Here is a 13,094-nt window from a genome sequence, read left to right on the forward strand (position 1 = left end):
TAAAAAGAGAGAGAGATGAAAACACGTGCTTAGGGAAAGTTTGGGGTGACATTTCTTTAGTGAGGACTTTTCCATTGGTGAAATTTTACAATTTATTTGATGATGATATAGTATAAATTCAATGATTTTTCTCCGTCCTACTCGTACATGCCTCACTCATGGTGAATATCACTTTGTATCCTAGAGCCTGCCAGTGTTCTAGAAGCCAGTTTGTTTTGAATCATGTTCAGCACTGGTCATGCAAGCATGACTCCACTGTGAACATGATTTCCTCCGATGGGAAGCCTGACCATTCGTCATGCACGCATGGTTTTACTGAGCAAACTATTTTCCTTAGTTGAATGAGATAACTCTTGCACGTCCACGATCACTACCGAGATACTCCTCTTGACATGCAGGCCAGCCCTAGATACCTCAATAGATGCAGTTGCTTGGATTGGATTTACAATGACTAATATTTCATTTAAGCAATCAGTACAGTTTTGCTGAGTGCCTACTCTGTCCTATGCTCTGGGTTGGGTACTAAGGATATAGAAATGAGCCAGACTTAGTCTCTCCCTTCAAGGAGCTCATGTTTTATTGGGGGAGACTGGTAATTACAACTAATGGGATCAGTTGAGATTCTTGTTGTATACACCATGATTTACGTAGAGTTAAGTAGAAGGAGAAGAGAATCGGGCTCCGGGCTACATAGCTGAAGGTCAGGGCCAGTCAAAATGCCCAACCCGTTTTCAAGTGGAAACATCACCACCTGGGCAGCCTGGGTGGCTCAGTGGTTTAGCACCGCCTTCAGCCCAGGGCATGATCCTGGAGACCCGGGATTGAGTCCCACATCAGGGTCCCTGCATGGGGCCTGCCTCTCCCTCTGCCTGTGTCTCTGCCTCTCTCTCTCTCTCTCTCTGTCTCTCATGAATAAATAAATAAATAAATAAATAAATAAATAAATAAATAAATAAATATTAAAAAAATAAATAAAGGAAACACCACCTGCCTTCTACCTGTTGCTTGGCTCCTATGTGAAGGGTTGTCATTTAGAAACCCCTCCATGGATGCCTCTATCACAGCTGCTTTTCAGGTGATTCTATTTACCTGCATGCAGTCATCAATCTCCATTATGTACTTCCACCTCCAGGTCTTAGCAAGGACACCTTTTTTTGTTTGCTTGTTTTTTCATTCTTACACATTTATTAGATACCCACTGCATATTACGGAGAACATAATAATCCTCAGGGCAGCTCTGGCTCTCATTCTGTGAGCTCACAGATGAAGAGGTGGGAGCAAACATGGTACCAACAAAGGGACAGAGACAATGGGAGCTGTGATGCCAAGTCACAGCTGGATGGCAGGGCGTACCCTGCAGGTGGAAAGCCAGGGGAGAGTGAGGAAGACCCTAGGGAGAGGAAGAGCAGGCCCGGGTACGGGTTTTTAGTCATTTGTGGGCCAAACAGCAGCTGGGGCATTTGGGGAAAATCCAGGTGGTCAAGGCCAAGTTCAGAGGGTGGGCTGGATTCCAGGTGGCCACCACCGGAGGCTTGGAGCAGAACAATATAGCCAATGGCCCCTGGCCACCATATAGAGGATGTGCTGATAGAATGGGGGCCTTTGTGGGGGTTGGGCAGACAACATGGCCTTTCCCTTGTCTGGCTCTCTATGTCTTGCTTCCTGATGGTAGAGCCCACCAGTGCAGTGTTCCTCAGAACGCTTTAGACACCTTCTTGCTAGAACTCAGGTCCTATGTGAAATCTAAGCTGTAGTAGAATGTGGGAAATGTTTTCCAGCCTCTACCACAGGAAGGCAATCTAGAAGGGATCAGACAATCAGATGGTTATATTTAGGATTCAGGAAAGACATGTGGACCAGTGAGTTGGGCTATGTTTTTTGGGTTTTGTCTGGATGCAAAGATTGGTGAGGATAATGACCCAGACCAGGTACAAAGGTGCTTCCACTTTGATTCACCACGGAATTCACCACTGAAACAGCAAATGAGCTGCTAGAGATAGAGACACAGTATGACAGGTGCACTTGAAGCCTAATGGTCAAAGCAAAGAGTGAGAATTCCAGCAGGGGAGGGGAACCCTGGCTACCCACTGGCTACCCTTTATTTCACTGAGCTTAGGACCCAGCACTCAGAGATCTACTTGCTGTCACATAGAGAATTCCAAAATCCTATTCTGATACGGAGCAGTTCTAAACAATGAAATACTGAAGTGTCCTGCATTACCATGTAAGTGTTGATGAGAGGCAAACATAAACCAGAAAGACAGTCATTTTTCCTTCTCACCAGCCACTAGGCAGAGGGTAGAAAGCCTTGCTTCTAGGTAGGGATATTGGCTAGGGACAGATCCTTGGTTATAAATCAGGAGCTAAGGACAGAGACCACCACTGGTGACCTTTCTCTCCTGAGGGCAGTGGGAGTATGAACCCCAAGGATAAGAACCCAGTGGTCAATATAAAACAATTTTCCTCATATCTACATCACTATTTTTCTCTTATTATCACAGGATTTCAGCAAATTTTATAGACTACTCTTTCAGCATGCTTTGGGAATTATGGGAAATATACTTATCTATCTATAGTTGATGAAGACTGGATTGAGGGGAGGGAAAGTCACCATGGATTCAAGATGCATTATGCATCTCAAACAGGAGAAAGACAGAGAAAACCATACATAAGCACATTGTGATAAAACTGCTGAAAACCAAAAATGAAGAGAAAATCTTAACAGCAGCCAGAGAAAGAGCTGCATCACAGTACCGTCAAAGGAGTAATAACAAGACCCATGGCTGACTTCTCATCAGAGCCAATGGCACTCAAAAGAGAATCGAATGTGATCTCCAAAGTGCTCAGAGAAAAGACTTCCTAACCTAGAATTCAACAGCTGCAAAAACATCCTAAAAGAATGAAGGAGAAATAGACATTTCAAGTTAGTGCAAACCAGAAGCATTCAGCAGCAGCAGATCTGCACGAAAGGAGACACTAAAAGGCAGAAAGGAATGGCTCCAGATGGAAGCTTGAAGATAGACATCAACAGTAGAAATAGATGAATATATGTATATTCATACAGTGGCGTACTCAAAATCTGTACATACCCAAGAACGTCTCTGGGAACATTGTTCCTAATAGCCAAAATATTAATATCCAAATGGCTGTCAACATTCATAGATGGAGTACTATGCTTCAATAAAAGTTAGTAAAATGGACTCACACTTCCATCCAAGGTGGAATAATAAAGGCTAGATTTACCCACCTTCTTGAAATAACAACAACAAAATGGGCAAAATGTATGAAATAAAGGTTTTCAAGGATTTGGATACCAGACAAGGAATGAGATCCTAAGACAAAGAAAAATTGTGGTAACCCTTACAGTTGCCCAGCTTATAGCCTAGAGAGAGTTTCTGGGGCACAGTGCAGGGAGGGGGATCCCTGGTAAAGCCTAGAAACCTCCATGAGTTGAGAAGATGAGTTGTGAATCTAAAGAGACCCAGTGGCTAGAGTTCACAGGACAGAGTGCCAGAGATGAAAGGGGGGCAAAGAGAGAGAATTCTGGAGATTTTCAGAGGGTCTCCCTCAAGTGTTCAGCTGAGTCGTGATCAATGCATGACTGGAGTCCTGACTGTCACTTTCTATCAATCAACATGCCTCTTTTGAGCACCTACTGTGCACCAAACTCTGAGTAGGGATGTGGGAAATTGGAGCCAAGGCAGATCTTTTCCTGCCCTTGAGGGGCTCCCAGTCTAAAGGAGGAAAACCAGCACGTGCACCTGACTGGCACACACTGCCTGGAGAGTCTAAGCGGAGAGCCAGGTGGATGTTCAGAGGCAGATGTGGAGAGAAAAGAGCACTCACTGCTCTAACTGGCCTCTCCCTTCCCTGACCCCAGGCCTAGGCAGACGCAGGGGCACTGTGATACGGAGGAACAAACCTGTTCACCAGGGCCAGCTCTGCAGGGTGGGGCCCAATGAGGCCTGAGGTTGGTGACTCAAGGAAGCAAAGATTGCCCTTCCCGGGACAGGGCAGAGAGCCTAGGGCCAGGGAAGGGGAGCTGGTACTCGGCTCTGCCTCTGTATATTGTATGCTCTTAGAGGTCCCTGTTCTTTCTCAGCCTCCATTTCCTCATCTGACCCCAGGGATGCTCTCTAAGCAACTTTTGCTCTGAAGGAGGTTGTTGCCAGCTGAGCTTCTGGGCCTTAGTTTCCTTTGTCTCTAAAGGGGATGATAATTCCCACCCATCCTTGGGAGAGCCTCCTGATTAAGAGATTGTTCTTTTCCTCTAGCCACTGCCCAGAGGGGGTAAAGAAGCACCAGGGGTTTGTGCAGAGGTGAGGGGACAGGCAATGGTTGACTGTCCAAGGCAACATTGGGTGAGGCAAGTGCTTTCTTCCAAACCAGCTTCTCACTTTTCTCTCTCCCCAACTCATCCAGAATTGTTAGTTCCCAGAATTTCTCACTCCTTGCCCAGTTCTATGGTTTCTCCAGGGATGACTTAGGAATGGAGAGTGCCGCCATCTTCGCAGTCCAATGGCAACACCTCCCATTCTCACACCTGTCCTGCCAATCTTCAAACTTGACAGTGTACTCTGCTTCCGGTACAGACCCATCCTAGTGAGCCCTCAGAGACCGGTCTGGCCAGGGCATCTATATGCAGATTTCATTTCCATACAACTCCTTGGAAGGAGAGTGGCTTCCTTCCCAGCACACCCTCCTATATCCTGAAGGCCTCCAGAGGGGCCTTGTCATCCCAGTTGGCAGACAGGAAAACAGACCAGCGAGGAAGAATCCGAGTGTTCATCCTGCCAGGAGAGAAAAGAAAGTCCTGGAGGGATTGGGTGTGTGGTGACAATTCTTCCTTTGTGTTTCAGGAGAACCCAGCAGTGTGAATTTCTGTCAGATAGGAGGCCTTCCCTGACATTCTTGATCCTCCCCAAACCAGCCATGCTGCCTCCTCCTCCCTCCCTCATCAACCCACTCTCTCTTCTCTTCCCAGGCACTGTGCAGAGTCTAGCCTTGGATGCATGGCTGCTCTGCTGCCCTGGGGCCCAGCTCCTGCTCAGATACCCCTTCACTTCCTGCTCAGGATCCTTCCAGGAGACTGCCGTGGAGGCTAGGAAATAGCACTCCCTGCTGTCCTCCAAGGCTCAGAGGCATGCCCCTACCCTGTTGGGCCACCTCATGGCATCTTTGGCTGGCTTGAGTTCCCTACGTCTGGGCCCCACCCACCCCATCTCAAAGAGACACCCCTGGGAGGCTGAGCAGTGAGGGAAGGCTGAGGACTTGGGCACAGCCCCCGACCCTCCCCACTGCCCAGCCTGCTTTCCTGGCCTGTCTGCAATGCCCTCACCTCTTGCCCCAGTCCTTCCATCCAAAGGTCAAGACCCCTGAGCCCAGCCTCCTCCAGAGGCCCCTGCACATTCCAGCTAGTTCCTGCTCTGACTCTGCCGCATCATCAGCATGGGGCAAGGCCTCATAGTGCTGTCTCCTAGTTATTGTATGCCCAGAGGGAGGGTTCCACCCACCCAGGGTTCCTCCCTGGGGGAGGCAGGGATCCCTCTGCAGAGGGAGGCCACTCAGCAGGCAGACACATTTCAGACAAGGGGTCTCACCCAGGTAAGACTGATGGACCTCAGTCCTGTTCAGAGAGCAGCTAAAGGGGCTGGAGGCCCCCAAGAAACATTTCACATTTTCCCTATGGAGTCTGTACAGTGTACCCCATGAAGACCGCATCAAGTCAGCCTGAAGAGTGTGTCTGCTGATAGAATGAGTGTGAGTCTCTGGGTGTATGTGTGAACATGTCTGTTTGTGTGAGAGGAGCGTGTAGGGATGGGAGTGAAGTTAGCGACCACCCCCCTCCCCCCCAACACACACACACACCTTAGACCTCTGAGGAGGTGAGGCAAGCAAGGGTTGAGTGCCACCTGGTGGCTCTGAGCTCCACTACAGGCCACCAAACCCTTCACCTCGTTCCTCTTGCCCCTCTGCAACACAGAGGCAAAACCGATCCCAGAACCTTCTCCGGGGCTCCAGCCTCACTTGCTCACCACTCCTCCCCCCGACTCAGTCCTGCGGAGACGAAGACAGAGACTCTGTCCTCCTGAATCTCCTTTCTCCATCCTAGAGAAAGAGCCATTGGAGGGGGGTCATAGAGGCGGGGCTCACATCTCAAGCTGGACAGATTAGTTGACCTCTCTGAACCTCAAGCTGCTTGGCTACAGAAGGAGATAATGGTATCTGCTCCACAGAATCATTGTAAGGTTTCATATAAAACGAAACCATTGGGATCCCTGGGTGGCGCAGCGGTTTGGCGCCTGGCTTTGGCCCAGGGCGCGATCCCGGAGATCCGGGATCGAATCCCACGTCGGGCTCCCGGTGCATGGGGCCTGCTCTCTGCCTCTCTCTCTCTCTCTCTCTCTCTCTCTCTCTCTCTCTCTCTCTCAGGGCTGGGCAGCTACAGGAAGCTGAGATCTAGCGTTCTCAGATCCGCTGAGAGCCGGGGTGAGCGCGCACAGAGGCGCCTCCTCCCCCCGGTCTTCCCAGCTATACTCCCACCCCTCCCCCACCGTTCTCCCCGCAGCCCCAGCTGCCCGCGCAGCTTCCCCGGAGCTCACCTCCGGCCAGAGGCTCCGCCCTACACCCAGGGCGGTTCTGGAGCCACAGGCACCCCCATTCAAGGCTGACTCCCCGTCCTCCCTCTGCCCTCACCTCCATCCAATTGGTCACCAAGTTCTGCCAATCAAACATGTTTAGAATTCCTGCCTCCCTGGCCAGCCCAGGGCTCAGAGCGCTAGCTCTAGAATGATCCCCGCCCTACATCACCCTGCAGTCCTTTCTCTGCTTCCCAGCAGGATCTAAAATGCCTATCCAAGTCACTCCTCTACCACCCCCAAAGTAAAGCCAAACTTCCCCACTTGGCATTGAAGGCCCTCCCTGGTCATTCCCTCTCTGTCCCGAGTATGAGCAGCACCTTCTACAGGGAGTGCCTGTCCCGTTTTGCCCACAGGAAAGAAATACCCGCTCATCTTCCAAACCTCACTGCGTTTCTTCTCAGCGTTATGATCCTGCCTGGAGCCCCATGGCCAAGAATCCCACAGGGCTGTCATGTCCTGTGACCGTATCTCTCTGGCCAGGCTGTTAGACCTTCCAGACAAGGGACAAGGAGTGTTAGCTCTGGGCCTCAGCACAGGGTCCTGCATGATCCAGGAAATATTTGTGAGTTGTTCACTCAATTGGGCGGCAAGGAGGGATGTGTCACAGCATCACAGCAATGGCCTCCAATGGAATTAAATGTCCTCAAGGGAGGGTGGAGGTGGGGACAGACAACAGATGGTGTGTGTGTGTGTGTGTGTGAGGGGGGAGTGAAGTTCCTGCAGCGTGCACACAGGCTGTGCTTCCCCTTTGCCCAAAAGCTGGTAGAAGAGGGACACATACACACATTCAAGGTTGAAGGGGGTCACTGGCAGAGTCCTGCTGCTGGTGTCAGCTGCCCATCATAAGAATAGCCAACCTGTCAGCCCAGGGCCTATCAGGAGCTGCCCTGCCCCTGCCTGGGGGCCCACTGGTCAGCCTGGGACCTATGCTGTAGGAGAATGGGGACAGACTGGGGGAGCCCAAAGCAGGAACTGGGCAGGGGTGGGGACTGGACCCCAAGTTCCTAAGGGAAGGCAAGATGCCCTGAAACCGTTTAGCCTGGAAGGGCAGGTACCGAACCATGAAAAACAGGGAGGCTCTGTGGTCCCAAAGGCTGGCCCCCGGGGCACCACCAGTGGTCACAGGATGGCCCTAATCATCTCCTCCCAGCCCTCCTTTCCTCCTTCTCCTAGGAAAGGTAATCCCAGTGTTCAGCCCTTAATACATCAAGCTTTACTGATCTGGAAGAGATGAACAGGGAGAGGACGTGGGGCGAGGGGTGAAAGCAAGAGAGTGGGCACAGTCTAGAGATTTCACCTGTCAGGGCCTATGGACAGAGAGGCTGGGATCTGCCTCTCTGTCTGTGCAGGGGCAAACATTCTCACAACCAGACAGGCAGGGATCTAGGTCCACAGACACAACTCAGGGTGCATCTGGTGTACAGTCAGACTCAGGGCTACTCCTTTGGCAGGACTTATGGGCACATGGATGGGGGAGGCCAGGAGGAGGTTCAGAGGCCTAGGCCCTGGCTGTACAGGCCCTCATAACCCAGAGGCCAGCAGAGGATTGAGGAGGAGCTCTAGGCTGCCTCCTCCAGGCAGCCTCCTTGATTGCTTCAGCCCCTCAATTCTTTCTTTCCAGTCCACAATCTCTGCCAGCCAACATGTCTTCTCACTGCTCTATGCCCAGGCCTCCTCATCTGCCATCCACCTCTAAGCCCCTATAGTCTGGCAGAGGACTGGTCCAGGAGTACCCTAACAGGTCTATGACCACCCTAGGAGAGGAGCTAGGCACAAGGGGTGGGGGCTCTGGTAGCCAAGGAGTTCTCAACAGCATTTGCTGACGCCAATTCTGTTTCCCCATCTCCGTGCACAGTGTCTGGAAATAGCCCCACGGGAGAGGATTGGTAGAAAGAAATAGATTTATTCTCATGTACAAAGCGGTCAGCCCACAGGACCATATACAACAGTTGCACAGAATCCTAGAAAAACGCATCTCTCTAAAGGCAACTCAGAATAGGTAAGGCAGGTGGCCCCCCTCCCCCCACCCCACAACACAGAACAACACAGAGAAGGGAGAAGCCAGCGGCCGGGCTGACCCAAGAGGCCCGGCCCTATGGGGGTCTCCCAAGCCCCAGGGCATGGGTAGATATGGCCTTGAAGAAGATAGGAGCCCTGCTGCTAGGGCTGAGGCAGCCCTCTCTGGCTGCAGAAATGGAGAAGGGGCTTGGGCTGAGGTGGGGGGGGGGGGGACACTCAGGGGGCCACTGTAGGACTTAGGGTTGGCTCTTTGCCCGAGGGTGGCAGGGACATTCCATGGCTTCTCCTGGGACTCCACAGAGCCATGGGGACTTTGATCTAAAAGGGGTCTTAGAAAATGGATTGTCTTACTCTCCTGTCTCACCCAAATAGGAAAGTCATTTGCCCAGGGTCACACAGCCAGGAGAAAGGATTATTGACTCAACTGGAGCCTGTCTTTAGCCTCGGGATCCTTCCTGCCCACCATTCCCGTCCTGCTTTCTTCCTGAGCCTCCTCTGCCCAGAGCACTGAGGGGGGCCTCTGGCAGCTTCCATGTGGGGCCCCTGCAGCTCTTCAGGTTCCAATGCCCCCATACATATAGTGGCAATCCTAAGGGTGCGCCTTCAGCCTCATGGCTAATGACTGTTTCTAAGATCCACTCTCTGCTCACTCAGGTGTCCCACATTCTCCTTACAGGAGGACCCTGGAAGAGGGAGAGGGCCAGATCTGGTAGGGACAGGAATGGGGACCAGGAGAAACCATCCAGGCTGCCTCAGAGGAGGAGTGGCTGGGGAGGACTTGCCAAGACGAGGTCAGAGGCGCAGATCAGGGCCCACTGCTCATCAGTCACCCCTGTGCTCTCAGCGGACAAATGACAAAGTCTTGGCGAGGCTAGAAGTCTTGCTTCCATTATACAGACAGGAAATCTGAGGCCCGGGAAGGTCGGTACTTGCCCAGGGTTGCACAGTAAGTCCTGGATTAGAACCTAGGACCTGTGGCTCTGGGCCCAGGGCACTGGGCCAGGCCAGTGGAGGGCTGTAAGAGAAGGCCTGGGCAGGGAAGGGTCCCGGGCAGGGCTCATTCAGCGTCAAGGCTGCAACAGCCATTAACGGGGGCTCTGGTGCCATCCAGCTCAGGCACCTCGTACTCCTCATCCAGGAAGTCCAGTGAGTTGTTGCTCGGGAGGCCGCGGATGGTGAACTTGTGAGACACCTTGGTCCAGTGCTCACGGTTAGAGGCCACACGTTCATACAGCTCTGCCGCCTTGGGGAACAGGTCCTGGAGCAGCCTGTGGGTGCAAGGGCACAGGGACAGGGTCAGAAGTCGGGCTGTGAGTAGCAAGGAAGATTAGGGCTACAACTATAGGTAGACAAGAGTGTGAGGCATAGGACTGGAGGCTCAAGGAGAGCATGAAATGAAGGCCCCACTTAGGGGCCAGTGGAAGACAGCTGGGCCCAGGGGCAGCGGGGTGGGTCAGCTGGAGCCAGGCAGGCCAGCAGTCCCACAGCAGGTCCCTGGAGCTCTCTTACTTGTAGATGGGCATTGCGATGTGCTCCATAAAGCTGATCTGCAGCTCAGGGATGTAGGCCTTCTCCCGGTCCATCATCTCCATCGGCCTGTTGCCCATGGCCTTCTCCTGCAGGCAGCAAGTTGTCAGGCCTGGGCCCCTTCTCCCTCCAACAGGCACAAGGATGAAACTAACCCAGCCCTTCCAAGCCCCAGACCAGGAACCCTCCCTGCAATCTGGGCACTCAAGATCACTCCCCACATACCAAGTCTCCCTGGGAGAAGAACTCTTTGTAGATCAGCTCCTGAAAGACCAACACTCTTATCATACTCTGTGCATGGGATCTGTCTCCCTGAGCTCCTCTACAGCTCATTCCCAAGATGGCAAACTGAGGCATTCTCAGCTCTGGCTCAGGCACAGTTTGGCAGGGGGATGGCCCCAGATGGGGAGGAGTGGTTGGGTTCTGGCCCACCTTCTGCCAGCCAGTGACTTGCTGTGTGACACCCAGTGAGTCCATGTCCTTCTCTGAATCTCCCCATCTGTTGCACTGAGGTGGCCTAGGTTTCTGTCTCCCCAAAATTTAGTGAGGCTGAACTCAGCACAGAGAGGGTGTTTAGGCTGCAGGAGCCACAGAGAACTGGGCTTGGTGTGCAGCCTCCTTTCTCAGGGAGGAGCAGCACTTACTGCAATCTTCCTCGTTGTCTTCCAGCCCTTGGTCTGGTCAGAGAGGTCACAGGAGGTCATAAGGAGGCAGAGGAGGAGGCTATGGTGCTGCTTGTTGGTACGGTCATAACCCACTGTTGGGGAGAGGGAGGGGTCAAGGCAAGGCCTCCAGGGCGACCCCACATGGTCCAGGAAATCCAGCACCCTGGATGGGAGCCAGAGGCTGATGCTGGATCTGCCTGGGTCTGGTAGCTCGATGCTAGAGGGGGTGGGCCTAAACCCCTGGAGATGCTCTCCAAGCACATCACCCTCTTGGTGATCCTTCCCCAACCATGAGGCCTGAGGTTAAAAGTAGGTACCTTCAGCCATCTTCTGGAGGTCTTTGAAGATGCGGAGGTGATGGGCCAGGTCGGTGGCCAAGATGATGTCCCGCATCAGGTCCAGCATACGCTGATAGTCCTGGGCCAGGGTTGGGAGAGGTGTCAAGGCCTCCTGCCAGACACCCCCACCCGCTCCCTCGGCTCCTTCTCCTGCCTCAGGCCAGCTCTGGACTCCCACTCCCTCACCCCCACCCGTGACCCCGTCACCTTCCGGGAGAAGTGGTCAAAGATGTTGCAACCGTGGGTGTTGAGGATGGCGATGGCCTGAGCGAAGTGGTGCCTCTGCAGGGGGAGAGGAATGATGGGGGCCCAGTTGGGGTGGGGGGCTCTGCTCACTGCTGACCCCAAGAGAGGGAGCCAGCCTGCTACAGCCCCAGCCCCCAAGGTGAGCAGAACAGGAAGAAACAGGGAGTCAGGGGACCTAGTTTCCTTTCTGGGCTCTGTTTTGGCCCTCTGTGTGACCCTGGGCAAGCCCTTGCAGGCCCTGAGCTTCAGATCCCTCGGCTGTCACATGGAGGCATACAACGATGCAACCTCTGAGAGCCTCTCAAACTAGAATGATTCTGAAATGATCCCTTGGAGTCCTAGACACTAATTCATGCAGCAAACATTTGTTTGCTGACAAAGAAAGGCAGTGATGAGGTAAGGGCAAGGCCCCTGTCTCCAAATGCTGACAGGCTGTCACTCAGAGGAGGAGCAGGCTTAGCCCAGGGCACAGAGGGCGGAGGCAGGGCTGCCATGCGGCCTCCTGGGAGAGAGTGAGCCCCTTGTCTACTGGGGGCATGCAAGCGGGGGCAGACCCCAGAGGGGTGTTATGGCGGGGGGGCGCAGCATGAGGCAAGGTGACCTTGCAAGTTTGGCTTCTACACTGTGCCAAACTCTGTGCCCAGAACAGGGAATCGAGAGATGTCTCAGATTCTGCCCCTGTCCCAAGAAGCTCACAATTAAAAAACCTAAGGTAAAATGGGGTGTCATGGTGGAGCCATCCGAGACCTGATGGGGTGAGGGTTGCTCAGGGCCTTCCCAGATATGCAAAGAGAGACCTGCTAAATATAAGTCTTCTTTGTGAAAACCTGGGCTCAGGCCAAACCTGCGGGCTGACTCATGCCCCCATCCACACCTGCACCCCTCCAAGCCCAGCCAGCAAAAAGAGCCAGACATGCCCTGTGGGGTGGGTGGCTACAGCCTTCAGGGCCTGTCTGGAGAGTAGGGCTTGGGAACAGGAGGAGCTGGATCACAGTCTAACTACATAAATCATCAGCCTTAAGAGGATGAGGGGTACTGGGATATTGGGTAGAATGGTGGTACCTCCATGACAGAGCCCTCGGAGCTGTAGAGCGCAGCCAGCACAGATTTCTGGAAAAGCCCGGGAAATCTCCATCACTCCTCACATCCACATGTAAGTGCCTGCTATATTAGGCCAGGTGGTGCCCTGTCCTCCCTGCCCCTCACCACCCTCTCATCTCAGAGCCCGTGCAAAGCCTTGGAGAGCCTCCTCCCACCTCTAAACCAGCTCCTGGTCTCACTAGCTCCCACCTCTCCTCAGGCTGGAGGGGTGAGACCCCCAGATGCCCCGAGGAGGGCGCCCACTGTGAGGGGGGCAGAGTCTCACCGAGGCCACCTGGAAGGAGTTGTTTGTGCCTCTGTGGTCCAGGTCATGACACATGCAGGAAATAAACAAGGCAAAGATCTCGATGTCCCTGGTTGGGAGGCAGGGGGGAGAAGGAGATCAGCCCCTTCCTGCACGTCCAGAGGAAGAATGGCGCCTGAGAAGTCCAGGAGCCACCCAGAGCGAGCTCGGGACACCGGGTCCCCTTCCCAGAAAGCAGCCCTGGTTTGGAGTTTGACAGGCTCACTGTTCCAGTGGTATGTGACTGTGAGGAGGTCCCACCTGGAAAGCAGGG

The 13,094-nt window shown here is 53.3% G+C and overlaps 1 protein-coding gene across 5 annotated transcripts in view; it reads right to left on the reverse strand.

The window, feature by feature from the left end:
• Positions 1–8,524: 8,524 nt before the first annotated feature.
• The window catches only part of PDE2A (phosphodiesterase 2A), a 92,706-nt gene continuing 88,136 nt past the window's right edge, over positions 8,525–13,094 (reverse strand). For all 5 annotated transcript variants that reach the window (XM_072794469.1, XM_072794471.1, XM_072794470.1 and 2 more), the window contains 8 exons: positions 12,803–12,890; positions 12,499–12,546; positions 11,398–11,472; positions 11,170–11,269; positions 10,832–10,944; positions 10,413–10,451; positions 10,170–10,276; positions 8,525–9,928 (listed from right to left, as the gene is read on the reverse strand). In XM_072794469.1, the coding sequence (XP_072650570.1) occupies positions 9,718–9,928; positions 10,170–10,276; positions 10,413–10,451; positions 10,832–10,944; positions 11,170–11,269; positions 11,398–11,472; positions 12,499–12,546; positions 12,803–12,890 (781 nt within the window). In that variant the 3' untranslated portion in view covers positions 8,525–9,717. The remainder of the gene's footprint in view (positions 9,929–10,169; positions 10,277–10,412; positions 10,452–10,831; positions 10,945–11,169; positions 11,270–11,397; positions 11,473–12,498; positions 12,547–12,802; positions 12,891–13,094) is intronic.

Source organism: Canis lupus, chromosome 23, assembly GCF_048164855.1.
Source record: "Canis lupus baileyi chromosome 23, mCanLup2.hap1, whole genome shotgun sequence".
In the NCBI taxonomy this organism is placed as follows: Eukaryota; Metazoa; Chordata; class Mammalia; order Carnivora; family Canidae; genus Canis; species Canis lupus.